General features: G+C 49.8%; 1 protein-coding gene across 3 annotated transcripts in view; it reads right to left on the reverse strand.

Annotated features, from left to right (window-relative positions):
• tonsl (tonsoku-like, DNA repair protein) overlaps nt 1-14729 on the reverse strand; it is a 109333-nt gene that overhangs the window by 82854 nt on the left and 11750 nt on the right. For all 3 annotated transcript variants that reach the window (XM_041184553.1, XM_041184555.1, XM_041184554.1), the window contains exons 4-7: nt 14120-14303; nt 13255-13384; nt 4977-5148; nt 3812-3926 (exon numbers count right to left, since the gene is read on the reverse strand). In XM_041184553.1, coding sequence (XP_041040487.1) covers nt 3812-3926; nt 4977-5148; nt 13255-13384; nt 14120-14303 — 601 coding nt within the window. The remainder of the gene's footprint in view (nt 1-3811; nt 3927-4976; nt 5149-13254; nt 13385-14119; nt 14304-14729) is intronic.

A 14729-nucleotide genomic window follows, 5' to 3' on the forward strand; every position in this document is an offset into this window, starting at 1 on the left:
CCTGCTGCTTTTCAAATAGTGACCATGAGATAGATCTCTTACACCCTCCTCAGGGGGGAGGATGGGCCTTCAGTTCATATCAGCGAATGATGTAAATCTTGGAGGAGGTGATATTGCCCAGACGCTTGATGCCCTCGACCTTCTCAGCGTTGAACTGTTACTCATCACAGAATTCCCAGCCTCTGACCTGGGGTCTTACCGGCAGAATTGTGGACAGTTTTGGTCCACTTATCGAAGGAAGGATATACCTGCCATAGAGGGAGTGCAATGGAGGCTCGCCGACTGATCCTTGGGGTGGTGACATTGTCCTGAGGAGAGATTGAGGAAACTGGGCCTGTATTGGCTAGAGTTTCAAAGAGTGAGGGTGGTCTCACTGAAACTTAAAAATACTTAAGGGACGTGGCAGGGTAGATGCAGAAAGAATGTTCTCTGGTTGGAGCGGGTCTAGAACCCGGGGTCACAACCTCAGAATAAAGGGGTAGGCCGTTAAGACTCAGACGAGGAGGGCTTTCTTCACTCAAAGGGTGGTGAAGCTTTGAAATTCTCTACCCCAAAGGGCTGTGGAAGCTCAGTCATCGAGTACGCTCAAAGCAGAAATCAACAGATTTCTCGATACTGACATCAAGGGACATGTGAATAGAGTAGGAAAACGACAGTGAAGTAGATGATCAGCCATGATCTAGAGTCACAGAGTCTACAGCACAGAAAAAGGCCTTTCGGCCCATCGAGTCTGCACCGGTCAAACAAGTACCCAACTATTCTAATCCCATTCTCCAGCACTAGGCCCATAGCCTGTGTGCCATGGCATCACAAGTTGCACATCCAAATACTTCTTCAATGTTGTGAGGGTTTCTGCCTCTACCACCCTTTCAGGCATTCTAACTGAATGATAGAGCAGGCTCAAGGGGCCAAATGGCCTACTCTTGTTCCTATGTGCCTCTAACCTGCCTTTGTAGCCACAGTATTTATATAGCTGGTCCAGTTATGTTCCTGGTCAATGGTAACCACCCCACCCCCCCAACCACTGAGGAATACAGTGACAGTTAGGTTCTGTCTAGTTGGAATCAGTTGAAGTTATTATTGCAACTCCTGTTTGCAGTCACATAACAGCACTGCGTAGAAAGAATGCAAAGCACAGTGTACCCTCCTTGAAAACATACCGGCTAGTGAAGAGTCTCAAACACAACACTGATTAATAGACACCATCAGATTTAATAGCATCAAGACCAGTTCTGTTGCCAAACTCAGATATGATAGCTTTGGGCTGAATAAATTAAAACACACACCAGCAGATTTGAAATAAAAGTTAAATAAGACCTATCCTTCGCAGGCACCAACATCCCTTTCCACTCTTAAAGAAAGACCTGCCTTTCTCTAATACCTGTGAGGGCACTAGAGCATGCACAGCAAAGATTCACAAGAATGGTTCCAGGGATGAGGAACTTCAATTATGAGGAAAGAGTGGAGAAGTTGGGACTGTTTTCCTTGGAGAAGAGAAAGCTGAGGGAGATTTGATGAAGGTATTCAAGATCATGAGGGGTTTGGACCCCTCATGATCTTAAATACTCCTCTGACCTGCTCTTGTAGTCGCAATATTTATATGGCGAGTCCAGTTCAGTTTCTGGTCAATGGTAACCCCCAGGATGTTGAGAGTAGGGGATCCAATGATGGTAATGCCATTGAATGTCAAGGTGCAATGGGTTGGATTCCCTCGTGTTGGAGATGGTCATTGCCTGACACCTGTGTGGCGTGAATGTTACTTGCCACTTGTCAGCCCAAGCCTGGATATTGTCCAGGTCTTGCTGTATTTGGACATGGACTGCTTCAGTATCTGAGGAGTTGCGAATGGTACTGAACATTGTGCAATCATCAGCGAACAACCCCACTTCTGACCTTATGATGGAAGGAAGGTCATTGATGAAGCAGCTGAAGGTGGTTGGGCCGAGGACACTACCCTGAGGAACTCCAAAATGATGTTCTAGAACTGAGAAGACTGACCTCCAGCAACCACAACCATCCTCCTTTGACCAGAAGCTGAACTGGACCAGCCATATAAATACTGTAGCTACAAGAGCAAGTCAGAGGCTAGGAATCCTGCAGCAAGTAACTCACCTCCTGACTCCCCAAAGCCTGTCCACCCTATACAAGGCACAAGTCAGGAGTGTGATGGAATACTCCCCACTTGCCTGGATGAGTGCAGCTCCCACAACACTCAAGAAGCTTGACACCATCCAGAACAAAGCAGCCCCGCTTGATTGGCACCACATCCACAAATGTTCACTCCCTCCACCACCGACGCAGAGTGGCAGCAGTGTGTGTACCATCTACAAGATGCATTGCAGCATCTCACCAAGGCTCCTTAGACAGCACCTTCCAAACCCATGACCACTACCATCTAGAAGGACAAGGGCAGCAGATAGATGGGAACACGAAAACCTGGAAGTTCCCCTCCAAGTCACTCACCATCCTGACTTGGAAATATATCACCGTTCCTTCACTGTCACTGGGTCAAAATCCTGGAACTCCCTCCCTAACAGCGCTGTGGGTGTACCTACACCACAGGGACTGCAAGGTTCAAGAAGATTGCTCACCACCACCTTCTCAAGGGCAATTAGGGATGGGCAATAAATGCTGGGCCCAGCCAGAGAAGCCCACATCCTGTGAATGAATTTTAAAAAATGTAGCACTCCCTCGGCGCCGACCCTCCGACAGTGTAGTGCTCCCTCAGTACTGATCCTCTGACAGCGCGGCACTCCCTCAGTACCCACCCTCTGACAGCGCAGCGCTCCCTCAGTGCTGTTCCTCTGACAGCGCGGCACTCCCTCAGTACCCACCCTCTGACAGTGCAGCGCTCCCTCAGTACGGATCCTCCGACAGTGCAGCGCTCCCTCAGTACTGATCCTCTGACAGTGCAGCGCTCCCTCAGTTCTGATCCTCCGACAGTGCAGCGCTCCCTCAGTTCTGATCCTCCGACAGTGCAGCGCTCCCTCAGTTCTGATCCTCCGACAGTGCGGCGCTCCCTCAGTACTGACCCTCTGACAGTGCAGCGCTCCCTCAGTACTGATCCTCCGAAAGTGCAGCGCTCCCTCAGTTCTAATCCTCCGACAGTGCGGCGATCGCTCAGTACTGATCCTCCGACAGTGCAGCGCTCCCTCAGTACTGATCCTCCGAAAGTGCAGCGCTCCCTCAGTACTGATCCTCCGAAAGTGCAGCGCTCCCTCAGTACTGATCCTCCGAAAGTGCAGCGCTCCCTCAGTACTGACGCTCCGACAGTGCAGTACTCGCTCAGTACTGATCCTCCGACAGTGCGGCGCTCCCTCAGTACTGACCCTCTGACAGTGCAGCACTCCCTCAGTACTGACCCTCTGACCGTGCAGCACTCCCTCAGTACTGATCCTCCGAAAGTGCAGCGCTCCCTCAGTACTGATCCTCCAAAAGTGCAGCGCTCCCTCAGGGCTGACCCTCTGACAGTGCGGCGCTCCCTCAGGGCTGCGCTGGAACATCAGCCTGGATTACGAGTCTGAATCCTGAAGTGGAGGTCAAATCTATAATCTACTGACTCAGTCTGGAAAGTCCGATCTATTAAGACAGTGCTATCACCTGGACAATAAACCTCTCACAATACAAAACTGACGATAGGAGGTGCTGGAAGCAGTCAGCTGGTCAGGCAACATCTATGGTAGGCGAAACATGGTGTTTAGTGTTTGAATCCTTGAGCATCTTTCACCAGAGCTCAGATACTGTCTGGGTCTCGAAAGCCTTCCTAATTTCCCCGTGTACTTTGCTGTTACAGAGTGTAGGAGACACTCACCGTTCTTGAGGTTCTTCCTCACTGAGTCGTGCTCTGATTGCTGCAGCGAGCCCAGTGTAAACGCCTTCCTCAGGGATCGCTTGGCAGCCACGAAATCTCCGAGGTTGAGGAAGACCTGAGAGGGGCACAAAGCGGGAGTGGGGGGTGAGGTTAAAACTCAAATGAACATTCAGCTGCTGCATGCTGTAACAACTGGGGAACATCAGTGCCTTTCACACTTTGCACTGATATCCAAGCTCATAATTCACTGCCTCTTAAACACACGTTAATGGGGAGAACATTCAGCTCCTCCAGCGTGTCCCATCATGGCTGACCTGTATTTTAATTCCACCTACGTGCCTTGTTTCTGTAATCCTTCATCCTCTTACCCAACAGAACTTTATCATTCTCAGTTTTGAATATTTAATTTGATTCTCAGCCCGAGGGAATGGGGATTTGCTATTTGCCTGAAGATGAGCTGAGCTATCTGGATTTAACCCTGAATGGCCTGGCTCAAATTTTTAAGATGATGCCTCCTGGTCCTCAACTCCCCGTCATCTGGAGGAGATTGTTTCTCTCTCTCACACACAGGAAATCCTTTAATCATCACCACCCCCTCCCACCCCAGTCTTCTATACATGAGGGAGTCCAAGTTGCTAGTAAACTTGGTGATGGAGATTGAGAGATCCCTGGGACGTGGGTGCCATTGGCAAAGTTGGTATTTATTGCTTCGATAACTGAATGGCTGGCTAACAGTTAAGAGTCAACCTAGTTGTTTTAAGGCTGGAGTCACATGCAGGCCAGGTGAGGGGAGACAGCGGGTTTCCTTTCCTGTGGGACAGCAGCGAACCCGTTGGGTTTTTATAAAAATCCAACAGCTTCATGATTCTTTTTACTGATCTCAGCTTTTTGTTTCACTAAGATTTAGACTGAATTCAAATTCTCAAACACGCATCCTCACCGCCTCTCTCACTCACCTCCACCCACCTGCCCGACGCTGTGGAGGTACTCACGCGCACCGTCTTGATCACGGACTCTCCCTCCTTTTCCCTCCCCCCCCCATCATAAGCTGCCCCCCCATTCTGTTCAGGCACTCACGCTGTCTCTCCCCGCTTCCCACATCACTCAGCCACCTGCTTAATGCTGCGCTCTTCCCTCACGTTCTCCTCCTCCCTCCAATACTCACCTGCCCGATGCTGCTGAAGCACTCGCTCTCCATGTACTTCTCCTTCATCTTCTTGGCACACTCCTTGGCAGCTTCCAAACAGCGGACAGCCTTGGAGTGCTCGCCATTGCGCCAGTGGATACTCCCCAGGTTGAAGTTAGCTCGGTACAGATCCTCATACAGATGGTTCTGCCTGTGAGAGAGAGCAGGACACGTCTTTAATGATGGTCATTCTGAGGGGCAGGATGAACAGGGTTAGCCAGTCAATCTCCCTCATGAGGAGTGTTACAACCTGCTGAGAATCTGTGCAATTCTGGGCTCCACACTCCTGGGAGGATACTGAAGGGTTAACTCTGTTTCTCTCTCCACAGACACTGACAGGCCTGCTGAGTTTTTCCAGCATTTTCTGTTTTTTGTTGAAATTTAAGACAAGCCACAGCATAGACGCACGTTCATTTGAGAATAACAGAGAGGCTTGAAAATTGGGATTGTGTTTGAATCATAGAATCTTATCTCACAGAATGCAATGTGTAACAAGACTTGGATAATATCCAGGCTTGGGCTGACAAGTGACATTGGTACCTCACAAGTGCCAGGCAGCGACTGTGATGACTGTCACTTTAAGATCAGTTCAACTGAGTAGAAGTCATGATATTTGTTCAACCAATGTGTGGCTAGAACGGGGGAATAAATTCTAGGGAGGGGCTTCCTATGAAAAAATGGTTTGGAGGGGCTGGCTGGATGCAAGCAGCCATGGAAACGTTCGCATAAATATTTTATTTGACTAAGAAGCCTCCCAGAGCATGTTTCTACTGTGACCATCTCCAACAAGAGAGAATCTAACCATCGCCCCTTGACGTTCAATGGCATTACCATCACTGAATCCCCACCAACATCCTGGGGGGGTTGCCAGTGACCAGAAACTGAACTGGACCAGCCATATAAATACTGTGGCTACAAGAGCAGGTCAGCGACTAGGAATCCTGCAGTGAGTAACCCACCTCCTGACTCCGCAAAGCCTGTCCACCATCTACAAGGCACAAGTCAGGAGTGTGATAGAATACTCCCTACTTGCCTGGATGAGTGCAGCTCCCACAACACTCAAGAACCTCATCATCATCCAGGACAAATCAGTCTGCTTGATGGACACCCCATCCATAAACATTCACTCCCTCCACCACCGATGCACAGTAGCAGCAGTGTGTACCATCTACAAGATGCATTGCGGGAACTCACCAAGGCTCCCTAGACAGCATCTTCCAAACCCAAGAGCTCTACCATCTAGAAGGACAAGGGCAGTGGATAGATGGGAACATCACCCCCTGTAAGTTCCCCTCCAAATCACTCACCATCCTGGCTTGGATCTACATTGCCAGATCAAAATCCTGGAACTCCCTCCCTAACAGCACGGTGGGTGTACCTACACCACATGGATTGCAGCGGCTCAAGAAGGCAGCTCACCTTCTCAAGGGCAATTAGGGATGCGCAATAAAAAGTGCTGGCCCAGCCAGTGACGCCTAGCTCCCATGAAAGGACTAATAAAATAAAGTACCTTTCAGCCCATCGTACCTGTACTGGCTCCTTCAAAGAGCTGTCCAATTAGTCCTACCCTTCAGCTTTCTCCCCATAACCTTGCAAATTGATTCTTCCAAGTCTAAATCCAATTGTCTTTCAAACTGTCCCATGGAAACTGATTGCACCTCCCCTTCAGATTTTAACAACACTCCATGTGAAAGCATTTCTCCTCATTATTTATTTTATTAAGAAGTTTACAGGCACTGGTTTGGCCTCATGGAGTATCGTGTCCAGAGAAGGTTCACGAGAATGGTTCCTGAGATGAGGGATTCAGCTACATCGACATATTGGGGAAGTGGGGACTGTTCTCCTTGCAGAGAAGGCTGAGGGAGATTTGACAGAGATATTCAAAATCGCGAGGGGTCTGTACAGAGTAGACAGGAGAAACTGCTCCCATTGGTGGAAGGTTTGAAGTCAATGAGAAACGAACCAAAGGTGACACAAGGAAAGACTTTTTCACAGAGCGAGTGGCTAGGATCTGGAAAGCACTGCCTGTGACTGTGATGGAGGCAGGGTCAATCATGGCTTTCGAAAGGGAATTGGATAAACACCAGAAGGGAAAAAAAATTGCAGGGCTACAGGAAAAGACCATGGGAATGGGACTGATTAAATATTCCTTGTAGAGAGTCAGCAAAGAAAAATGGGCTGAATGGCCTCTGTCTCTGCTGTAACCATTCTAAGTTTCTAATTCCACTGTAGTTCTTTTGCCAATTATTTTAAATCTATGGCCCTAGCTTACTGATCAACTTGCCAGATGGAATAGTTTCTCCCTGCTTGCTTTATCAAAACCCAATATAATGTAAACACTTCTATCAGCTCTCCCTGTAGCCCTGCCTGCTCAAACAATGATCCCAGCTTCTCAAATCTCTCCACCGAACTCCCTCATCTCTGGTATTATCTTGGTAAACCTCCCAGTACCTTCCCCAGGCCTCAACATCCTTCCTAAAGTTCAGTGTCTAGAATTGTAGAGAACACCCTAGCTGGGGACTAACCAGTGACCTATAAAAGGTGTCACGTGACTTCCTTATTTTTGTATTTGATACCCCTATTTACAAAGCCATGCATCATATACACGTTTTAAACAACATTATCAACTTGACCTGCCACCTTCAAGGATTTTTAAACATGCATCCCTAGGTCCTCTTCTTCTTGCAGAAAACTAAAGCCAGTTAGTCTAACGTCCGTCATAGGGAAATTGCGAGGATCCATTACTGAGGAGGTTATAGCAGGATACCTAGAAAATCACAATGTTGTCAGGCAGAGCCAACATGGCTTTGTCAAAGGGAAATCATGTTTAACTAATTTATTAGAGTTTTTTGAGGAAGTAACAAGCAAGGTGGATAAAGGGGAACCTGTCGATGTGGTGTACTTAGGTTTCCAGAAGGAATTTGATAAGGTGCCACATCAAAGGTTACTACACAAGATAAGCTTACATGGTGTAGGGAGTAACATATTAGCACGGATAGGGGATTGGTTAGCTACCAGGAAGCAGGGAGTAGGGATAAATGGGTCTTTTTCAGACTGGCAGGCTGTAACTAGAGGAGAGCCATGGGGGTCAGTGCTGGGGCCTCAACTACTTACAATCTACATCAATGATTTGATGAAGGAACCAAATGTTTGGGAGCTAATTTTCCCAATGACATCAAAATAGGTTGGAAAATAAGTTGTTAAGAGGAGGAAGTGTGTCTGCAAAAGCATACAGACAGGTTAATTGAGTGGGGAAAAATTTGGCGGATGGAGTATAATGTGAGAAAATGTGAACTGGTCCACTTTGGCAGGAAGAATAGAAAACAGTATACTACTTAAATGGAGAGAGAAATTGCAGAACTGAACTTTCCTGTCTAGCCCCAGTGGTACGGAGGGATCTGGCTGTCCTGATAAATGTAATTTTTATTCATTCATGGAATGCGAGGGTCACTGGCTGGGTCAGCATTTATTGCCCATCCCTAATTGCCCAAGATGAAGGTGGTGGTGAGCTGCCTTCTTGAACCGCTGCAGTCCACGAATCTCAAAAATTTAGTATGTAGGGACAGCAAGTGATTAGGAAAGCAAATGGGATGTTGGCATTTATTGCAAGGGGAAAGGAATATAAAAGGGGTTTCACTGCAGCTGTACAGGGCCTCGGTGAGACCACATCTGGAATACACTGTAGAGCTTTGGTCTCCTTATTTGAAAATTTTAGAATTGTGTTGAAGCAGTTAGAGGAAGCTCACTTGACTCATTCCTAGGATGAGGGGCTTATCATAAGGAGAAAGGTTGAACAGGTTGGGCCTATACCCATTGGAATTTAGAAAATGGAGAGGTGATCTTACTGAAACATATAAGATCCTGAGGGGACTTGATAGGGTGGATACTGAGAGGGTGCTTCCTCTTGTGGGAGAGACTGGAACCAGGAGAGATAGTTTGAGGATAAGTGGTCTACCCGTTTAAGATAGAGATGAGAAGAATTTTTTTTCTCTCAAAGGGTTGACAGTCTGTGGAATTCTCTTTCCCAGAGAGCAGTGGAGGCTGGGTCCCTGAATTTATTCAAGGCTGAGTGAGACAGGTTCTTGATAGACAAGGGGACTCAAGGGTTACTGGGGGTAGACAGGAAAGTGGAGTTGGGACAGAACCAGATCAGCCATGATCTTATTCAATGGTGAAGCAGGCTTGATGGGCTGAATGATCTACTCCTGCTCTCAAGTCCTATGTCCCTAAAATAGTACCGTTTACATTATACTGCTTTTCCATGTTGTTTCTCCCAAGTGCATCACTTCACACTTATCCACGTTAAACAGCATCTGCCATATCTCTGCCCATTTCTGGTTCTTCCTCCTCGCTATTTACTATGATGCAAAATTTTGTATCATCCATATACATATAAAGAAAGATAAGGGTGAAGCATTTGCAACAATCTTCAGCCAGAAGTGCCAAGTGGATGATCCATCTCGGCCTCCTCCAGAGGTCTCCAGCATCACAGATGTCAGTCTTCAGCCAATTCGATTCACTCCGTGATATCAAGAAATGGCTGAAGACACTGGATACTCCAAAGGCTATGGGCCCTGACAATATTCCAGCAATAGTCCTGAAGACTTGTGCTCCAGCGTTTGCAGAGCCCCAAGCCAAGTTGCTCCAGTGCAGCTACAACAGTGGCTGCCCCGGCGATGTATTTCTTCCACCAGGTGCACAGCCTGAATTATGACGTGCAGCTCCTGTTTGTAGACCCGAGAGGCCTTCGTGGCTCCTTGCAGGCGTTGCCTGTCTTTTACCAGAACCTGATCAAAGTCTGGACCATGGTCGCCTCGCGACACAGCTCTCCCCCGTCAGGAGTAGCGGCTATGGTCAGAGAGCCGCTGCTCAGGAATCCGCCCTTTTCAGTGGCAGGCGGAGAGAAGGGCTGTGGCTGCCGGGGTGACCAGGATCGGGGACGTGCTGGGTGGTGGAGGGGTGGGCTGGGTGCTTCTGCAGGAGTTGGTGCATCATGCTTTGGTGGACGTCCAGCTTGCGGCCGATGCCATCCACGGCCTTCAGACAGTCGTGCTCGGCCCCGAGGTCATACTGGGACTTGAGGTGGCCCAGGTGCGCGGTGGTCTTCCATCTGAGCGTACCCCTGTTTGGACGGAATTCCACATTGGCCCCAAGCCCTCCCTCAGCAGCCGGAGCCCCCGCAACCTGAGTCACCTCATGGAAATGCCGTCCGTGTCTTTTAGCGCTGCTGCCCGGTGCCTTGTTGCCATCTGGCAGCAGGCGTCCCCGTTGCGGGGGGGGGGGGGGGGGGGGGGGTCTCGACACAGGAGTCCTCCCCCTTTCCATTGGGGCCTGGGGGTGGAGGGGGTTGCACGCAGCAGTCCCATACAACCGCAGGATGTGTCGGTTCACGGACTCCCAAGACGCCTGCGTTTTTCTGTGGCCTTGTGGAGTCCATGGACCACGTATACGTTAATCGTTCTAGGCTGCACTCCCTTCTTAGTTACTTGAAAAAAAACCTTTCGCTTTTGTTTGTACTTCAGTCTCACACCCCTGATCTACAGGCACCCGGTGCAGAGGGGGGGGCGGGGGGGGTCAGAGAGGGAGGAGGACCTCCTCGTGAACCTGCTCCTGGCCAAGTTACCCCTCAAAAGGTCCAGGCAGCGGGCGATCGAGGGGGTCATCCCACCCGACTGTCTGCCCCTCTTCCGTGGCTACGTTCGCTGGAGAGGGAGCACACGGTGTCTGCCGGCACCGTCGAGGCCTCCCATGCTCAGTGGGCACCGCGGGGACTGGGGTGTTTTATCCACCCCCTTAATCACATTTTGATTTAATGTTTGTAAGTTTCCTTTCAATTTTGCCTTTATTTTTGCAGTTTCCGTTTAATTTGGCCCTTGGCTTGTTAATTTAGTTTACTTGTTTTGAAACCAAAAGAGCTACAACACCGGCATCTACTCAGTAATGTGGAAAATCGCCCAGTTGTGCCCTGTACACAAACGACAGGTCAATTCCAACCCAGCCAATTACCACCCCCTCAGCCTGCGCTTGATCATCAGATGGAAGGGGTCATCAACAGTGCAATCAAGCAGCACTTACTCAGAAACAACCTGCACACTGACACTCAGCTCTGCCAGGGCCACTCAGCTCCTGACCTCATTGCAGCTTTGGTTCAAACCTGGACATAAACGCTGCACTGAAAAGGTGAGGTAAGAATGACTGAGCGTAACATCAAGGCAGCCTTTGACTGAGCGTAACATCAAGGGGCCCAAGCAAAACTGGAGTCGACGGGAATCGTGGAAAAGTCTCCGCTGGTTGGAGTCACACCGTGCACTAAGGAACATGTGAGGATACTGTGGCTTCAAGAGCAGGTCAGAGGCTGGGAATCCTGCAGTGAGTAACTCACCTCCTGACTCCCCAAAGCTTGTCCACAAGGCACAAGTCAGGAGTGTGATGGAATACTCCCCACTTGCCTGGATAAGTGCAGCTCCCACAACACTCAAGAAGCTCAACACCATCCAGGACAAAGCAGCCCCGCTTGGTTGGCATCACATCTACAAACATTCACTCCCTCCACCACTGACACACAGTAGCAGCAGTGTGTGTACCATCTACAAGATGCACTGCAGGAATTCACCAAGGCTCCTTAGACAGCACCTTCCAAACAAACCCAAGACCACTACCATCTAGAAGGACAAGGTCAGCAGATAGATGGGAACACCACTACCTGGAAGTTCCCCTCCAAGTCACTCACCATCCTGACTTGGAAATATATCACTGTTCCTTCACTGTCGCTGGGTCAAAATCCTGGAACTCCCTCCCTAACAGCACTGTGGGTGTACCTACACCACATGGACTGCAGCGGTTCAAGAAGGCAGCTCACCACCACCTTCTCAAGGGCAACTAGGGATGGGTAATATGGAAAGCAGTGATCCCAATAGGGGAGGCGGTAGCATAGTGGCACTGTCACTGAACTAGTATTCCAGAGACCCAAGGTCGAATCTTAGCATGACAGATGGTGAAATTTGAATTCAATAAAAATCTGGAATTAAAAATCTGATGATGACCATGAAACCATTGTCATAAAAACCCATCTGGTCCCTGATGTCCTTTAGGGAAGGGTTTATCTGATTGAGGGAAGTCTGCATTGGGATATCCCAGTGTTCGGTATTTTCTTTATTCGTTCACAGGATGTGGGTGTTGCTGGCCAGGACAGTATTTATTGTCCATCCCTAGTTGCCCTTGTTCAGAGGGTATTTAGAGGAGTCACATGCAGGCCAGATGAGGCAAGGACTGCTGTTTAATTGTGCTTCCTATCCCTTCATCAGTCAAGTCCCCAAGTTCCCACAATCTCTTTTATTACCATTTACTGCTACTTCCCAAACAGCCTGTCACGTGATACTGCCTGAGGGAGAAGAATTTTGCGATGCCACCCAGGTCCCCCCTCCACCCCCAGGGGCCTGCGATGCTGCCCAGGTCCCCCCTCCACCCCCAGTGACCTGCGATGCCACCCAGGTCCCCCCCCCACCCCCAGTGACCTGCGATGCCACCCAGGTCCCCCCTCCACCCCCAGGGGCCTGCGATGCTGCCCTGGACTCCCCTGGAGCAGATACCGGGCATGCTGATGAGGGCCGGCCGCTAGGTTTGTGCTTGCACTGAAGGCACTGGGCCTGAGACTCTCTCTCTCTCTCTCTCTCTCTGACACAAGCGGACTTACAACAATGATTCCCCGGGCATTAGCAACTGCTCCTTTCAGCCTGATAATCGCTGGGGAGTTTATTTTTTTTACCCACAATGGCCTTGGTTTTTCTTGTTATCATTCCCGATCCCGCAGGAGATAGCAGGGTTCCGAGGAGAGGGGGAAAGAGGACAGGATGGAGGGACTCCCCAGCGATTATCAGGCTGAAAGGAGCAGTTGCTAATGCCCGGGGAATCATTGTTGTAAGTCCGCTTGTGTCAGAGAGAGAGAGAGAGAGAGAGAGAGAGAGAGCCTCAGGCCCAGTGCCTTCAGTGCAAGCACAAACCTAGTGGCCGGCCCTCATCAGCATGCCCGGTATCTGCTCCAGGGGAGTCCTGGGCAGCATCGCAGGCCCCTGGGGGTGGAGGGGGGACCTGGGTGGCATCGCAGGTCACTGGGGGTGGAGGGGGTGTGGGGGGCCCGGGTGACATTGCAGTCCACGCAGTGAGTGAGGGGGGTAAACAGCATCGTGGTCTGTGTGAGGGTCCGGGCAGCTTTGGGGTCCGGGCAGGGTTGCCAGGCAACATCGTGGTTCATACTTACTCAGCAATAAAGACACTCTTGCGAATGTAGTGGTTGCATCTGACCGGATCTTTCAGGCTGTCATACAGGAAGCCCAGGTTGAGATACAGTCTGGCTCGCATCTCACTCAATTCATGCCGGAAAACCTTACCTGCGAGATAGAAAAGACAGCAACTGACAGATTCCAGAGACAATCCCTTCAACGGAGAGAAACTGCAGGTCAGTGGGGAAAGAATAGCAGAGTGGGGGGGGGGGGAGAACCCCGGGGAGCGCCGCACTGTCCGAGCGCCGGTGCTGAGGGTGCACAGATACAAAGAGAATGTTCCCTCTGGCCGGGAAGAGCGTAACTAGAGGCCGTCAATATAATAATCACCAAGAAACCCAATAGGGAATTCCAAAGAAACCTCTTTACCCATTTGCCAATGAGTTACCACAGTGAGTGGTTGAAGCAAATAGTATAGATGCAGTTTAAGGGGAAGCTAGACAAAAGCATGAGGAGAAAGGTGGTTACGATGGTTGATTTAGGTGATGAGCGATGGGAATAGGCTCAGGTAGAGCATAAATACCAGCATGAACTGGTTGGGCTGAATGGCCCATTCGATTTAATGTTATAAGTTCTTTGCCCCAATATCGTGGTCAATATTGCTTCCCCTACCAACATCACTAACATAGACCTTTTGGTCATTACCACGCTGCTGTTTGTGGGATCTGACCGTGTTCCTTATATTACAGCAGTGACGACGCTTCATTGGCTGGGACGTGTTTTGGGCTGTCCCGAGGGAGTGAATGGTGCTGTCAGAACGGGAGTTTGTATCTCCTGCAGTGCAAAAGGAGGGTGTGCGGGAGAGCGAGCGGCCAGAGAATCGACAACCCATTCCACCCCTACCTTCCAGCCTCTCGTCCACAACGTTCAGGCTTTTCCTGAACGCGTTCTCCGCTTCCTTCAACGACTCGCACGACTGGTCTGTTTCGAAGATGTACAGGTACGTTCGACCAATGGTGGCCCAGGCGCGCTGCTCCTCGATGTCGTTGGCCACCGAACGGGCCAGTTGCAGGTGTCTGCGCTGGTGCTGCAGAGGAAGCACAGACCCATTTTCTTCCACACCATCTCCGGTCAACGCAAGAGGGCCACCAATCCCCGTCTGCCCAGGTGCAGAATCCAATAACGTCGTTTACAGGACACACAAAATCCACCCTCACAAACACCGGGACGCGTGTTTCCGCAGTCTTCAAATAATAATCTTATCTCCTCACCCATGTATCCCTAAATTAATTTACACCCCACAGAAAAAAAAAACAAAACGCAACCAGGTGGACCATCTCTGAACTAATTAAAGGGCTGGTCTGAAATTTCAACCAATTCCACACTGTCTGGGCTCCATGGGCAGGCAATAAGGACGCAGCCATTTCCCTGCCTGTCCCTCCTGCTTCCCCTCTCTATCTCAGCAGCCATTTCTTTCGCTATTTCACCTTTTAATACATTTCCAAAAAGGCAC

This window comes from Carcharodon carcharias, chromosome 3 (assembly GCF_017639515.1).
Source record: "Carcharodon carcharias isolate sCarCar2 chromosome 3, sCarCar2.pri, whole genome shotgun sequence".
NCBI classification, from domain to species: Eukaryota; Metazoa; Chordata; class Chondrichthyes; order Lamniformes; family Lamnidae; genus Carcharodon; species Carcharodon carcharias.